This window comes from Syngnathus floridae, chromosome 14, assembly GCF_059516105.1.
Source record: "Syngnathus floridae isolate MCC-2025c chromosome 14, RoL_Sflo_1.0, whole genome shotgun sequence".
NCBI lineage: Eukaryota > Metazoa > Chordata > Actinopteri > Syngnathiformes > Syngnathidae > Syngnathus > Syngnathus floridae.
In genome coordinates this window covers 4358365-4373817 of record NC_142426.1, presented here as the reverse complement: position 1 = coordinate 4373817, position 15453 = coordinate 4358365, and the positions used below count along the sequence as shown (strand labels likewise).

At 48.0% G+C, this 15453-nt stretch overlaps 1 protein-coding gene across 8 annotated transcripts in view; it reads right to left on the bottom strand.

Moving 5' to 3' along the window:
• The window catches only part of kmt2cb (lysine (K)-specific methyltransferase 2Cb), a 36321-nt gene that overhangs the window by 16491 nt on the left and 4377 nt on the right, over nucleotides 1-15453 (bottom strand). For 6 of the 8 annotated variants that reach the window (XM_088395999.1, XM_088395998.1, XM_088395997.1 and 3 more), the window contains 27 exons: nucleotides 14044-14132; nucleotides 13104-13260; nucleotides 12208-12414; nucleotides 11630-11739; nucleotides 11441-11550; nucleotides 10738-10900; nucleotides 10487-10658; nucleotides 10290-10404; nucleotides 10023-10198; nucleotides 9415-9767; nucleotides 7928-7987; nucleotides 7205-7851; nucleotides 6027-6149; nucleotides 4872-4988; nucleotides 4644-4748; nucleotides 4406-4510; nucleotides 4160-4341; nucleotides 3899-4063; nucleotides 3718-3824; nucleotides 3502-3573; nucleotides 3204-3416; nucleotides 2714-2836; nucleotides 2364-2495; nucleotides 2146-2282; nucleotides 1201-1393; nucleotides 616-708; nucleotides 354-401 (listed from right to left, as the gene is read on the bottom strand). In XM_088395999.1, the coding sequence (XP_088252125.1) occupies nucleotides 354-401; nucleotides 616-708; nucleotides 1201-1393; nucleotides 2146-2282; nucleotides 2364-2495; nucleotides 2714-2836; nucleotides 3204-3416; nucleotides 3502-3573; nucleotides 3718-3824; nucleotides 3899-4063; nucleotides 4160-4341; nucleotides 4406-4510; nucleotides 4644-4748; nucleotides 4872-4988; nucleotides 6027-6149; nucleotides 7205-7851; nucleotides 7928-7987; nucleotides 9415-9767; nucleotides 10023-10198; nucleotides 10290-10404; nucleotides 10487-10658; nucleotides 10738-10900; nucleotides 11441-11550; nucleotides 11630-11739; nucleotides 12208-12414; nucleotides 13104-13260; nucleotides 14044-14132 (4274 nt within the window). The remainder of the gene's footprint in view (nucleotides 1-353; nucleotides 402-615; nucleotides 709-1200; nucleotides 1394-2145; nucleotides 2283-2363; nucleotides 2496-2713; nucleotides 2837-3203; nucleotides 3417-3501; nucleotides 3574-3717; nucleotides 3825-3898; nucleotides 4064-4159; nucleotides 4342-4405; nucleotides 4511-4643; nucleotides 4749-4871; nucleotides 4989-6026; nucleotides 6150-7204; nucleotides 7852-7927; nucleotides 7988-9414; nucleotides 9768-10022; nucleotides 10199-10289; nucleotides 10405-10486; nucleotides 10659-10737; nucleotides 10901-11440; nucleotides 11551-11629; nucleotides 11740-12207; nucleotides 12415-13103; nucleotides 13261-14043; nucleotides 14133-15453) is intronic. The other 2 variants (XM_088396001.1, XM_088396002.1) reach the window with 2 other exon arrangements.

Sequence of the window (15453 nt, the reverse complement as noted above, 5' to 3'; positions counted from 1 at the left end):
GTTAGCAATTGTGACGCATTTTTTTATTATTATGTGTAAACGTAGGATGAGTAATGTAGAGTAAGGATACTTGTTATGAATTTCATGGAATAGGAAATCCGAGTAAACTTAACGATGAATTCATTGGCCAAAGTTTTGATGGCTTATGTATGCATTGCATTAAGGCATAAAAGGGAGCACACAAAAGGTTAAAGACACATTTGGAGGAAAACTACACACTGTTAGAGCAATCCAAGAAGTGGGGGGGAAAAAACAAGCAACCTTACATGCAACATCAGAGAGACAGAAAGTGTAAGAAAACAAGATGGGCATTGAAGCGAGGGGGGCGAGTAGACCAGTGAACCGACCCTTACCAAAAGGAGGTGGTGAGCCATCAACCTGGAAGGAGCAAAAATCAAGACCTAAAAGAACCCAAAACCAGATAACATGAGTGGAAAAACAACTTAAAAGGACAAAATATGATTTGGACAATACAAACAAGGATAAAATCAAAGATGGACCAAAAAAAAAAAAAAAAAAAAAAGCAGAGACTTCTTTTTGCGGCTTAAGGCGTCTTGAAATCAAAACTTAACGGATTTGTCATTCCTGCCACTGCCTATAGAATTAAAGACGCACCAGAGTCACCGCTTGGCTTTCCGAGCATTCCCAAGATGTCTGCATCAGTATTCAAAACATCAGACAGATCAACTAATGGCTCCTCAGACGTTTCTGTGAATGGAGGGAGAGGAAGGAGAACAAAAAAAAAAAACAAGAAAAACAAATGTCACAAACTATAAAGGATGATGATGGTGACATGAGATGTGGCACCCGCAGAACAAAAAAATGTAACAATGCAACAACCTTGGAGGGTTTTTGTTTGTGTAACAATCACAAATTGTATTGTTACATCTTGTTTTTGTTTGGAACAGACAAACGTGTACATTTGATTAAACTCTGAAGAAAGTCTGTTTCAGGAGTAGGACCGAAAAAAAAAAAAAGAAATTTGAAGAAAGGAGCCATATTGGTCACGAAAACATTGTTGTGAAACGTGATTGTCACAAAAATCACAATAGAGGTGGAATGAATGACAAAATAAATGTCGGGATCTGGCTTTTGCAAGATGCTGGAAGTCGGCCATTCAAGTTAATTTTCAAATTGTCTGGAAGATGAGCCGCACGGGTTAAGCTGAATCGCCCAATGGCACGAGCATGTTGTACGTACGCTCAGCAAGCGCTCCGCTGGGGAGGCACGTAGCAGGGGCGCTGAGCAGAGGGTCGGCCGAAGAGTTCAGGTAGCCGGCGGCGAGGCGCTTCCTCTCCAGCTGACTCTGCCCTTCTTCCATCATTCCGGACTCCCCCCCTTGCTGTCTGCTCTGTTTGCTCTTATCCAGGAGGTCCTTTCCAAAGAACGCCTCCTGTGGACGACAAGGCAAAGGCGCTCTTCAAGAACCGTCCCGCTACATCTCTTGACATCACCGTCGCTAAGGCACCTTCCCCGTAGGGATCGTTCAAACGCACGTTCAAGGACGATGAAAACACGGGCTTGGGAAGCACCGGTCAGAACGCAGCTCGCCTATCAAAGCTAAAACCACTTATTGCCACATATCGTCGGCAATCTGAGAAGACATGTAGCGGCGGCGGTCCCAGCTGCACAAGGACATTAAAAGCCCAATGTGTTAGTGTTTCAATAATGAATGAAATGTGCTTTGCAGAGTTGGGACCTTAAGCTTTGACAGACTTGCGGTGGCATAAAGAGCGGCGCTGACAGCTTTCGTGTGGCTTTATGCACATACTATCTGTGTTTCGGCCAATACAAGGTGACAGTGAGATATCGTCCTGAGACAAGTCACATCCTTTTTAGCTTTTTTTTTTTTTATTTTAATGTATTTTTTTGGGGGAAGGGGAGGGGTGACTACATCCAAAATGAGGGCCATTTAAAGAGCATGATATGAAAGGTCCTTCTGCCTCCTTAAAAAAAACTGTGCTTAAAATATCCTTAAGTGATTTCCACGCAATACACTTTGAATCAGCCAGCTTCCCCAGGGTGAGATAAAAACGCATCCTAAAATACAATCCGGACAAAGGAATTATGTTCCAAGAATAAGTTGACCAATCAAATAGAGAAATAATGAAAATTTAGTAAAATCATTTTGCCAAGGTGACATACCTGAAGGTAGGTAGGAAAAGCCTCCTCTAGTTTGGTTTTCTTCTTTCGGTAACGTTTTTTAATTTTTTCCGCAACTTCTGCTCCGGGAGGCGTCTCATCCACGGGTGTGTCGGGCAGCGCTTCTGTCCACCCTCCAACTAAAACCAAAAGAAGAAGCACAAATGTTTCGTGGGGTTTTCTAGTTAGCCTAAATGGAAAAAAAGTGTTGGGAGACGAACCTTCATCTTTTCCAATGTGACACTCCGACACAGATGCCGAACCAGATGAATCTTTTCTACAGAGGGTTCGTTTCGCCTTGCCCGGAGCCTGGCCCGGTCGGCTTCTCTGTCGCACCATGAAACCGCCGATGCCTTGAAGAGATTTGGTAGGAAACTTAAAGCGGGGACAATCTGCTTTCATCACAATCATAATGAGATTTTTATTAGCGCTGGATTTTGTGTGCAGCCTCATTGTCGGAGAGGCCCGCATCTTGGAGGGAGCACGCCGCTTGCTACGACCGCAGCGTCGGTCTTGTACTGTTAACATTTCATGCCTCAGAGGAGCTGTCTCCTTTAATCAGGTGCCCTACCCGGCCGATACGGTTTCCTCTTCCTCTTCTTGCTGCCGTCGACCCCCTTGGAGTCGTCTTCCGCGGGCTCCCGCTCCGGGCTGGAGTCGGACTTGCCCTCGCAGTCCAGGAGCTCCGTCTCCACTGAAGGAAGAGAACGCTGATGATGAGTGACAGGCCGGCGGTGGAGAAGTTGCCACGCCCAACACAGCACCGGGGGTCAATTCCGTCTGAACCCCTCTCAGAGGAAGGACATTAGCCCGATTGAAATCAACTTCATTTAATTTGCTCATTACTTCTGCGGTGGCTGTTTCCTGTTTTAATCTCTGCGCTCCCTTTCTTCGTTATGTAAAGATAGGCGAGCGCAGCTTTCGTTTTAGAAACAATTCGTAGTAAAACTTTCATTTCTTTCCTCCAACTGCACTACTGAACATAATTAAGCTTTCCAGGATCTTCAAATTCAGTGAGTGGCACCTGCATAGAACACACGTTAGCCTGAGTTAGTTGCTACCTCTGGCATCCTCCATGTCCTCGTCCCGGGAATGTTCAGAGAAAGGGTCCAAGGGAGCCTGAAGGACCGCCACGCTGTTCTGGTTGATTATCTTCAGTTTGAGCTTGGGCTTGGGCTTCCGGCGCCGTGACGCGGTGGCAGATAGGCTCTGGAGCTGACAAAGTCCCGACTCTGTCAAACAAACACCATCCTGGGTGTAGGTCCTGGATAGATCTGAGAGGATTCAATCATTGTATGAATATGTTAGCGAAGACAGGCAGCGTGATCTTTTCCAAACTATTGTGGGTGGGCAACGGACCCATTTCTCTTGCTTTGGTGACAATCTGTGTCATGATAGCAGGCTCAATGGTGTCTCTGGGTTTGGTCAACACTGCAAAACACACACAAAAGGAATAATATTCAAATATAAGGAGACATACGGTAGAAAAGTTGTTTTACAATATCACATGGGGGGGTGAATCTTTATGCTAAAGGGCCTCAATGGATTTTCACATTTAAAGAAAACAACCACTACCTTTAGTAGTCTTGAAATTGCGGCACATTGTGCAATCAAAGCAGTCCTCTGCAGCCTTCTCAACATCTTCCTCTGAATGGAGACCCTGACAAGAAGCATGAAACCATCTGCGGACAAAGCGACGCGTTTAGACACCATTTTCAAAGCTTGTCTGTTCGAACGCGACCGAGAGGCCGCGCACCTGTCGCACTGTCGACACTGGACAATAATGGTGCCTTCGCTGTAGACGACGAAGCAGACGGGACACATCGAAAGGCTGGCGCAGGGAGCGCACTGAGTGTAATTATTCTGCCAGTCACACCTCAGGCCCGGCGTGGTGGCGCCACACTGCGTACACGACACACACCTGCAGAGCGCGAGGCAAAGCAAACTGAGGTCAATCTCGGCAGGTATCCTGACAGAGGACAAATCTGCCAGAAAAAATTGCCACGTCATCACTTGCCATTTGCACTTCCAGCTGTCTTTGGGGACGTTCTGCAACGGGGGGTTGAGGCAGTAGGTGTGGTAGCTGATGTCACAGTCGTCGCACAGCAGCAAGCGGCCAGGGTCGGTGGCCTGACCGCAGGCTTCGCACACGGTGCACTCTAAACAACGCCAGCCTTTACTCAGCACCACCTTGGTGATCTGAGGATGAAAAGAGTGTGGTGAGACGTTTGCGTGAAGTAGGTATGCTATCAAATGAGCGTACCTTTATGCCGACACAAAATGGATGGTAGCACTGGCCGCACTGAGCGCAAGCCAAAAGACGGCCCTCCGCGCCAAGGCCAAAACTCCCACACACCACGCACATGTCCTGAAGGAAGGTAAGACTTCATGAGGAGCAGTTTCTTTTTTTTTTTTCCACATTTGCTCATTTACATATATACGACTTGACTACATTGTAAAGAGCATCTGTTACATCAACTTGATATAAACAAAGCAAACACCTGCTTGAGTGTGAAACTGTCATTGCTGGAAAATATGACCACTGTGTTGTGCATGGCATTCTCCTCCTCCTCCTTTATTGGGTACGGCGGTTCTATTGCGGTGATCTATTGGGACGACAAGAACAAATTCCTCATAAACACACGTGTGGAATTGTTTATAAAAAAATAAAAATAAAAATAAATGTCAGCCCTCAGGTTTGAAATCCAATTACACATTCAAGCACATACCCCAGGGACGATGCTGGGACACACTCCACTCTTGCCTCTGGCCCTGCCACGTCCGGTTCGACCCGACAGACCGGCCCCTCTCGGCCTTCTTCTTCCCGGGAAGGCCGAGCCTCGACCCTGTGGAGGCAAAGTAACCAGCGGGATGAGGATATGGAGCATCCATCCATCCATCCATAAGCTGATGGGGCGAGATGGCCACAAAACTGGTTGCCAGTCAACCGGCAGGAAATTCTGAAGAGTGCATTAAGCAAGAGAAGCTTCCACGCCGGCTGTCCAGCGCTGAGCCACTACAATCAAAGTCCTTTTCAGACTCATGCATGCAAGACGAGCAGTTAGCACAGGTGTGCAGAGGCGGAATGGCAATTATGTGTAAGGCAAGTTTGAACTTTAACACACAGGATTCCCTGCTCATGCAAATGCATCAGTTGGGCGGGAAACTATCTTGATTAGCATGGCAAGAGGCAAGGCGCTAATTTGCATAGAACACCTCAAATCTTTGGAATGAAATCTTAATCCAAAACTTGGAAGACAAACATTGCCGTCTGGACTGCTGGTCTAGAAAATGAGGTCAAATGTGCTCTAACAGTGTTTACACACCGCCAGAAAATGTCTTGGTCCTGTCAAATGTGAAAGTCTCAAAGTAAAAAATCAATGGGACTGTCAAGTTTGATAAAGTGACCCTTGGCTTTTTTCCCAACACCTTTACCGTTTACTGTACAGTCACCAGACGTACTGTACTGTACGACACCATTCGACTTTCAGCCAAAAGAATGACCACCAAAGATGACCCAAAATTTGAAAAGGGCATGAATCAAATAATTAACAAGACAGATGTTTGGCTGACAGATGAGACAGGGAACAATGATTGATCACCGAAGGTGATTGCCAAACTCTCTCTGTAAAACTGTGATAAAAAGGTCGCATTGCCGTACACCAAGCCCTAGATCTGAGAACGAGGGAAGAAACCCTTTGTCAATATCCTTCACTTCCACTTTGAAAAAGTGTTTGCTTAGCCGCTGGCCTAAGAGCCGCGGCCGCTCGCTTGGAAGTAGCGTCGGCAAACATGTAGATCACAGTGACATTCGGGAACACTCGGGGACTGTCGGTCACCACGGTAACTCGTGGAGCATCTCGTAGGCCACGGTATTTATTTACCACTCTGATGCTCCAGCTGGGGCTGCCAGAGTACTGCCTGGTCTTTAGGACATCCCACCCCTCTGGCTGGTCTGGAGACCAGGACAAGGGGGAGCTCACACTGCTATGGGGGCTCCATGCACCCTAAGGCAGGGGAGGAGGGGAGGTGAGAGAGAGGGAGGGCGACAAAAATGCAGCAACGTAAAAACAAAGCCAGCAAAGAAACAAAATGTACAAAGAATGATGTTAAAATGGGATGCGGTGAGTTTTTTCACATAGTCAATACAGTGGAACGACCCAAAGAGAGCTACATTTGGGGAAAATACACAAAACTAGGGAAGGACCTGAGAGAACCATGTTAGACCGTGAGACGGACGTGCTAACCGCTAGTCAAGTGTGCTGCCCCCTTTGGGAAGGTTGTTTATGGACTTAGTAAATTCAACTCAAATAAAGCAACTGGATGTTTTGAACTTTGGAGGTTCCACTGTATTCATCCACCTATGCAAAAGTTTGAGATGGGAAAAAACGGTCGGCGTGCAAAAAAAAAAAAATAGTAGTAGTTGATGAGAGAACAATTTGGGCTTTTTTGGCCCCATGCATGTCGCTGCCGCCGCCTTTCTCGTGCAGATGTTAACCTGCAAAGCCGCTCAGTGTTAATTGCACTTCATGCATGAAGACGCCATGGAAAGGAAGGAAGACCTGACATGATCCAGATTGGCATGTTTGTATAAAAACCTGGCATTTCAATGAGGGGTGTGGCGACTTTGTTTTTTTAAATTTGAAAATGAGCTGATGGTGTCACAAGACAAACTGGTAGATGATATTGAGAGTAGTGCTTATTTGGCTCTACAAACACTCCATCTCAATATGCTGACGTGTTTGGCACGCCAACGTGATGAGATGGACAAATGACATTGGGAGGTAGGTGGTGGGTGAAAAGTCTTTGTGAACGTTTTGGCAATTGAACGGGATTTTGATCACAACACGTCACGAAGAGTAAGCGTATCATTCTCCCTCTTGGCAGTGGAAGCAAAAAAAAAAAAAAGTAACACCAGACGCCCGATCCACCTTCATTCATAAAGTTGAGGCCTGGAGTGACCCTCAAACACAAAGTTTTCGATACCTAATGATACATTCCGCTGGGTAAAACGCAGACGTAAAATCGAATGAAATCACTGGCAGGATGTTTGGATTCCAACCTGTTTTACACGCGGCCTCCCTGGAGAAAACTTCCTTTTGGTGATGGCAGGCTTCCCCATCCCGATCTTGGGCGTAAGCGGTATAAGGGTAGTGGTGGGGATACCGACGCCGTGCTCGCCAAAGGTCTGCGCTGGGTTGATCCCTCGGGCCACGGAATGGGAAGGAGCGGCGACCATCTCGCTCAACTGCTCGACACTTGTCTTGAGTGCTTTCTCCTCCGTGGACAAGCCGGGGAAGGAAAGATGTGACATCTTCTCCGGTGTCCCGTCAAGTTCCTGGGACGCCGAGGCCTGGCGGAAATTGCCCTCCGTCCTGTCCTTAAGGTCTCTAGGGGTACTTTCCAAAAAAGAAGCCATGGCCACATCCATACGCAAAGCTTGGGAGAGCGAGACTTCCATCGGTTGATTTGTGAGAGGTACTGATACAGTACTTAGTTCTTTGGTGGTTGAGATGATGGCCTTCAGATCCTTTGTGCTGGGGGTGAGCGCGCCCTGCTTGGGGGCGGTCTCTGTATTTGCTGGCTTGATTTGTAAAGCGATTTCCTGCGCCGGTTGTGCCTCCGCCGTTAGACGCTCCTGGCTCAGAGTCGGCGGAGCCACGGGAGCGTCCGCAGGTATGACCCGGCTTCTCGCTGCTGCTTTCATTTCTGAAAGACCAAAGGTGCCGCCATTACAACAAACGATTTGCACATCTGCCATTAGAACAGAAGATTAAAAACAAACCTGGTTTGAATTCCGTGGCTTTGTACATCTCACCCTTAATGTCTGGCCCCAGGGAGATGTCTAGAGAGAAAAAATAGGAGGTTTGTTTTCCAAAATACTCACTCTTACCGTACGTCATGTGATGATTCAAAGCAAAGATGGGATAAACCAAATGAAAACAAGGCAAATGATCACCCCCCTCCATTCAGTGTCTTGATTTGATGGGTTCCGTCTCAACGATATCAACGCCCGCCCGCCATGAATAGAAGTAGTCAGGCCTGGCTTTGAGGCAACCCCCATTGAAAGAAATACACCGGCAGACAGTACACACAGTTTAGTCTTACGGGGCCACCCACAAGTTCCCATGTCACGCTGATCCCGACACCCACACGCATGCACCTGCGATGCATCTCTGCCAAGGAAGGGAGTCACCATGGCAACCAACATCCCGGGGCCTGTTGCTCTGGACTTGCGACTATGCAGCTTGCAGGTGCTCATCCGGTGCCCATGCCAGAAAGTCATTTAGGAGATGGCCCTCCCTCCAAGTCTCTGGTGCTTAGCTATTGACCCAGCTGAACACACACTCTCATTCATATTAATGCTCCGCTTGCCCCCCCACCACCATCCTATATGGCCTACAGTGAATGAGGTGATGTTGAGATAAATACACTGCTGTGATTAACACAGCAAAGCCTTTAAAAGTCAGGCGCACTTAAGCTTCCGGGAAAGATGACTTCATATACTGGGGGTGTTTATTTACTAATGGTCAATTAGAGGAAGGCCTGTACGGACGCAGACAAAGAAATATAATGGCCATCGCAATTGACGGCAAGCGAAATTGTACTTCAAACCATTTTGGGTCACGAGGGTCACGGGTGTGCCGGAGCCTATCCCAACTGACTTTGGGCAGGAGGCGGGGTACACCCTGAACCGGTTGCCAGCCAGTCGCACATAGACAAACAAGCGTCCAATTTAGAGTGCTCAATTAACCTATGTTTTTGGAATGTGGGTGGAAACCAGAGTACCTGGAGAAAACCCAAAGTGTCTTCATACAATTACGGAGAAGGCACTAATAGCGTTGCTCTCTAGAACGTGGTTTGAGCTTAAAGACGCCATCAGCGCACCACATGTAAATAATACACAGACGTGGAAAAATAACCCTAAGAATGATTCATTCAATAGTACGTTCCAAGCAGCCAACTCTGCTCTCCAGTGGAGTCTAGACAGTGTGGGCAGTTGCAGCGCCAACTCCATCCCCAGCACACCAATCTATCCCGATGCCGTTCATTACTCTCAGATGAGCACATGCATGCCAAGCTGGAGCAGTGGCGCACACGAGCTTCTGCCAAGACGTGGCTGTTCCTCTTTTGATACGATGGAATTAAGCTTCACACGTGTGAAGACTTATTTGAAGGTACAGGATCGTCATGTCACCAAAAAAAAAAAAGACATGGACAACATTTTGAGGAGAGATTAGAATCTTATGATGACTGGAAACAGGGACCCACCAGGCTCTTGGGCAGACGTAGCTGGCTTTTCCACCGGGACGGCATCCTCGGCAGGCTCTGGATCCGAGGGCAACGGAGCAGCGAGTAATTCCGGTTTGGGGTCATTGTGCATTTCAGGAAGCGGGCGAATGCCAGTTTCTAGGTCCGTGTGCTTTTGAGCCAGCTGCGAGCCAGTCTCGGAGTCTGTGTGCGATGAGGCCGGCTGAGGGCAAAGCTCTGGGCCAGTATCCATATCCTCGGCTTGAAGCACGCACACTGCAGTGGGAGACCTGCAGTTGGAGCAAACAAAGTCCTCTCTGGGGTGGTTTTCCGTTTGGCCCGAGTTCTGACGCTCACAGTCCAGGTGAAGCCATCTGAAAAGAGCGCAAAGCCGTTGATGCTTGTGTGTTTTGTTTATCGTTTTGTAACACGTTTTCCTCATCAAAAAATGGTGCTAAGAAAAGAATGTGAAAAGAGTCGACAAAAGCTGTGTCTTTTGGAAGCTTTCGTCTTTCTGTTTTTTTTTTGTTTCTTGATGGCTTGTTACAACTCCAATATTGACCTTTTTTTTTCATTTGGAATAACCGAAATTGGTGTTGAATCTATGAAAGCCTTGTTTTTCAACGTACCTCTTGCAAGTGTGGCAGAGGAGAAGGTCTTTGTGATGCTCAGGGTCCAAGATGCAGGCACACAAAGGACAGCTGAGAGCGGGATCCTGGTTTTGGACACAACTCTCACACAGCAGGCTGGTGTGGTGCCACAGCCCGCTGGTTCGAGTTCCGCACTGGATGCAAACCCTGCAGTTCTACCGGGCAAAGGACATTTTCTTAGTCAGTCGAGCCATTCGGACATTTGCAAATTCCGAATCCGGCGCCACGGAGCCAGGTTTCACCTACCTTACATCTCCAGCCATTGGTTGGCAGAGCATCCATGGCAGGTTGCAGGCAGAACGTGTGGTATCCTTTGTCACACATGTCACACACCAGCATTTTAGTGTCCTCTCCTGGGTTCCTGCAGAAGGTGGCGGGATTAAATCCTATGACTGTTTTGACGACGGCCATCAATGACCGAGTTGGCCCGTTGACTGACTCACTTGCACGTCTGGCAGACTTTACACTCGGGACACTGCCACCCGGCCCTCCTCAGAGGGGTCACGGCCATGTCCAGGCAGATCCCGTGATAATGCTGTCCACAACTGGTGCAGAAGAGTTGGTCCAGTAGATCCCCCGGGCTGTCGCATAACGCGCAATTTGCATCGTCAACAACTGTGGATAGGAAAACGCAAACGTGAGCTAGGCAATCGTTGGGAGTTGACGGGCGGTGATGTCGTTGAAGGTGGCTTACATTTGTGCATGGCCAAATCTATGTGTTCTGGGCAGAGGAGGGACAGACTCCTGATATCCTGAAAGGCCCCTGCTGCCCCAGCACAGGGGTAATGGTAGAGTTGAGTACATCCTTCAGCACAGCACTTAATGGATGCTCCAAGGCGCTTACAGTATGCACAGTGCTGCAGGCGGAGAGAGAGAGAGAGAGAGAGAGAGAGAGAGAGAGAGAGAGCGAGAGAGAGAGCGAGAGAGAGAGCGAGAGAGAGAGCGAGAGAGAGAGCGAGAGAGAGAGAGAGAGAGAGAGACTTGGGGTTGAGTAAAAAGAGGCATGTCTTTGTCCTGCCCAATAGTCAAATGTTGCATTTGCTAGATTGACTCGTTCTCAACTGTCTGTCCATCAACTCAAAATCCACTAAACTTTTTCTTCCATCTGTGACACAAGTGCGCTTGAATAGCCGCTCAAGTGAAGGCTTTGGCGACAGACTACACAAGCGAGAGGTGGCAAACACAAACGCAGCAAAGTGCCTTTGCGCGTGCTACGTAGCTAAGCCGCCACGAGAGCTCAGCCTCGGTCGAGTGGCGTGACCTTTTCCATTTCACAGTTGACAGAGCCACAGGGCTGAGCTGACCTTTAGCAGCTAGACTGATCCGTCGGCTTTCCTGTGCCTCAGTGAGGAAGGCATGCCTTCCCCAACACATTAAGATGGCCCGCCCAAACTCACCTTTGTGCTCCCTGAGTCAATGGCTCGGTCCACATTAAGCAGAGATTGTCCCTCGCCCTCGCAAACGCCTTCGGACCATGAGGCACAACTCTGATGTGCCCAGCATTGCCCTGTCATATGCAAAACATCAAAAGGTCGAATTTGAAACAAAAGGTAAGAAAACAACTGAAGATTAACGTCGACTCCTACCTGACTCAAAGAGAGACCGGACGTTGAGATCTTGTGGAAGGCCGACACGAGAGAGCTCATCCCAAAATCGACTTGCCGGGTCTGGATCGCCCTCGCTCTTTTCAGACCCGCTGAACACAAAGGTTCAAGTTTTATTCTTTTTTGTGAAGACCACAGGAGGATATGCATCATTCAGCAAAATAAAAAGATAAACGGATAGAGTGCATGTGTGTGGGAGGGGCAGGAGGAAGAGGAAGAGAAGAGAGCCATCTTGTCATCTGGCATGGACACAAAGACGCTTGCTGTTGCGGCTCAAGAAACGGCTTCACATTTGCAGACTTCACCCCTGATTAGGACGCTAACGTAACATTTTCCTCTCTCACACACCTCACTGACAAATCAATTGGGTTTGCCCCCCCCCCCCGCGCACCCTCCCCTGAGGTCATGTGACACAGGCAAGGGCTGGCCTTGACCAATCACATGGCAACACGAGCCAATCAACTGTTGGTTTGGCGAGCTGCCAGAGCGCATTACGGCTCCCACCGGGAACACGGAACGAAGCCCGCCGAGTTCCAAATGAGGCAAAGACGATCTCTTACTTGGGAAGTTTCTGCTGTCCTGAGGTGGTCTCGCCAGCCGCGTGCGGCTCAGCCGACCCGGCGCCGTTAACGCCCTTGTTCACGGACTCCTCCCCATCTTTGCATCTGAGGAGATCGTCGACGGGCAGCGTGGCGCTGAACGCTCGCAGTTCCCCCTGACCCAACAGGCTGCGAGTCCCGCAGTAACAGAAGGCACAAAGATGCTCACTGAAAAGGAGAAACCGGTGGATACAGGCCGTGAGATAGATCGACAACAACAGCATCTTCCCGGTAACGACAATAGAGACGGAACGCGTGAGCGTGGGGCGTTGCCATGCACACGCGGGTGCACGCGCCGCCTCGCATTGTCGTTCAGGGACAGCCGGCAGCCTCGGTTTCCTCGGCTGGATGATTAGCCTCCGCTTAGCGACGCAAGTTCAAAAGAAGGGATCGACAGCTTTCAAGACAAAGCAAGGCTGACGCCACATGAATAAGTCATGCTAGCCACGTAGCAGCCGCGGCTACGGGCAGCTTGTGCTCATTCTTACGCATGTTCATATTAGCGAGTGCAGTTAAGGGAATGGAAGCTACATTCAAATCTAGCTAGCTATCATTTCGAACCTCGGTCATGACAAGATAACTTCCTTGGTGAGGCCACATAAAGTAATGTAGACAGACATTTTTTTTTTCCACATTTGTGCTCAGAAAGACGACCTTGTTATTAATCTCCCGCAGTTGTTTTTGCCTTCCATCACTAACATTGATAGCATGAACGGCAAAGACTGATAACAACCTCCGTGGCACCGGGGAGGAGGAAAAGCTACCAGTCAACCGATGACTGAGTTTCATTATATGCAAGCGCACGGGCAAGTTCGCACGGAAGGAAATTCACAGTCGAGGGCTTTGTTGTTGCTGACCTGCTTTGGACTCCTCGACTTGCTGCTGGGACAGACGGCGCTGTAAGAGTCTCGGGTGGAGGGCCGTGAGCCGGAAGAGGAGGAGGAGAGGGCGTGTCCTCCTCTGGCGCATCACTGCTCACCACTTCCACAGTCTCCCCTGCCTGGATTTCTGTTTCTAAAGGTGAAAGAAAAATGGAATGATCAGTCTGTCGAAAAATGTCATTTTGTTTGCCGGATATGAATAAAGTCGTAGCCATTTTTTTTCTTTTCTTTAAGGGAGCGTCAATTACACATTTCTAAAAAAAGCGTCTCTGGGCGAACCTTTCTCTACCTTACGTCCCGGTGTTATGCAACAGTGTTGCTCATTTAAATATTCACAAAGTTTATCCGTCAGCTCGGCAGGAAGGAGGATTGAGAGTCACTTTCAAGCAGCGGCTAGACGAGACTGTCTCAAAAGAGGCGCCGTCGTACAGGAACAATTTTGCAAAAAGATTGAATAGCAATTTTCCTGACCGATATCACATCAATTTTCTTCAAATCAAGCGCCTGTGTAATTTTTCCGTGTGTACATCATATACATCTGCGACGGGTGCTAGGTCGACCTAATAAACGAAAATTCAAGATCCCCAATCGCCAGGGTATCAAGCATGAAAATGAATGGGAACTCAGAGCCAGCATCACATGATTTGATGTACACTACACTCATTAAAAAAAAAAAAGTGTCTGGAGAGACTGATGGGATTTTAAAAAGCTTTTATGAGGCATTAGCCTTGGGCTCTTTCCCACTGCTCCTCAATGGTAATCTTAGAGCGAAAGAGTGAGGCGAGGGGGACTCGAAAGCCACCGTCGCTCAAGCCCAAGCTTTTCCTTAATAGCCCTGAAGAGGAAGGTCAAGGTAGCATGAAAAAGCTCTCATGCAGCCTCCACTGAATGACCGACCGTTTCAGTGTGCTCTTACCTGTGTCCTGAGGGCCAATGGACTCTGTTATCTCTGTTCCATCCATACTGTCTTCCTCATCCATGATAGCCCTACCTCTGGTGCGGCCCCTGAGGCAAGAAAGAGGCAAAAGCAAATAAATGCAGGCAATGGAAATTTGATGTAGCCACAGGCTATCATTGGGCTGGAAAGATAGCATATCTGCTTTGTATTGCCATTAGGGAGGAAATACATAAAAAAAAATATTGCATATGATTTTCAAAAATGCTTCAACAGGCATCTGTCATTCAAAAGAACACATCCGATACCAAGCATCGATATTTTACACATATGAGACCACTGCACGCCGTAACCACCAAACAGCGTTTGCCAGGAACTTCGTAAACCGAAAGTAAATACACTAGATGAGTCATTCAAATCTTGTCAAACTGCTTGCTTAAAAAAAAAAAAAATCCCTGTGTGTCTACAAAAATATACACTTGTGAAAATTAGTACCGTATTGTAGTATGTGTAAAAAAATGAAGTTGAGAATAAAAAGTGGAATAACCCCTTCGTGTGTGTGGCCCCACTACAGGAGACTGTCCCAGAAGCAAGATGATAAAAACGCACGAAAAAAAAAAAGCTACGTCAGCACTTTACACGTCAACACTCGCAAACATCCGACTGCACGCCGGCCGGCCGACCGGCTCATACAAATTGCATGCTCACGCGTGCACACGACTTATATGGTAGGGAGCCTCTGTCATCTTCCTGACATCATCTCGGAGGCGGCACGTGGAGCGCATACGACTGTTAACACGCTACACGAGAAAAGCAAACACCGCCCAAATGAGAGAAGTTTTGTCTCAAGGGTACTTGGAAGGATGCAGACGCTCCGAGAAGGAGATGGCAGGAAGTGGGCTGGCATCATTTTGATGTCACCAGAGAGAGAAGAGGAAAACACACACACACAAATCAATGGCTGGAATCCAAATGGCCTCCTCCCTTAAAATCACTTCCATGTCAAGATAAGTAACAACCCAAAAGTATGAGGGGGATAAAGCCAAACCTTGCCATTTTATTTCACACTTACCTGCAAGCACAGCTTAATTGAGCACCATCTATCTAGCCAGCCATCAAAAATGTGTGCACAGCTGAACCAAAGAAGAGCTTTATTGGCATTTGAAGCCATATAGAAATATGACACTCAAATATTGGTGGTATAAAGTTCTACTCAACTATCCACCAGGGACAAGAACGAGGGGTGCGAATCATAGCGGAAGGATACCGGGGAATTTGTCCACTGGCCACGAAGAGAACTGGGATTATTTGCCAACGCGGCAAATTCTCACCGTGCACAACCGGCTGCTGTGGTGTGTCCGGTTATTGTAAAAGCCATTCATTGTCGGAGAATATAGATTGCAAGGCATTCCCACAGTGTGAGATTTATTT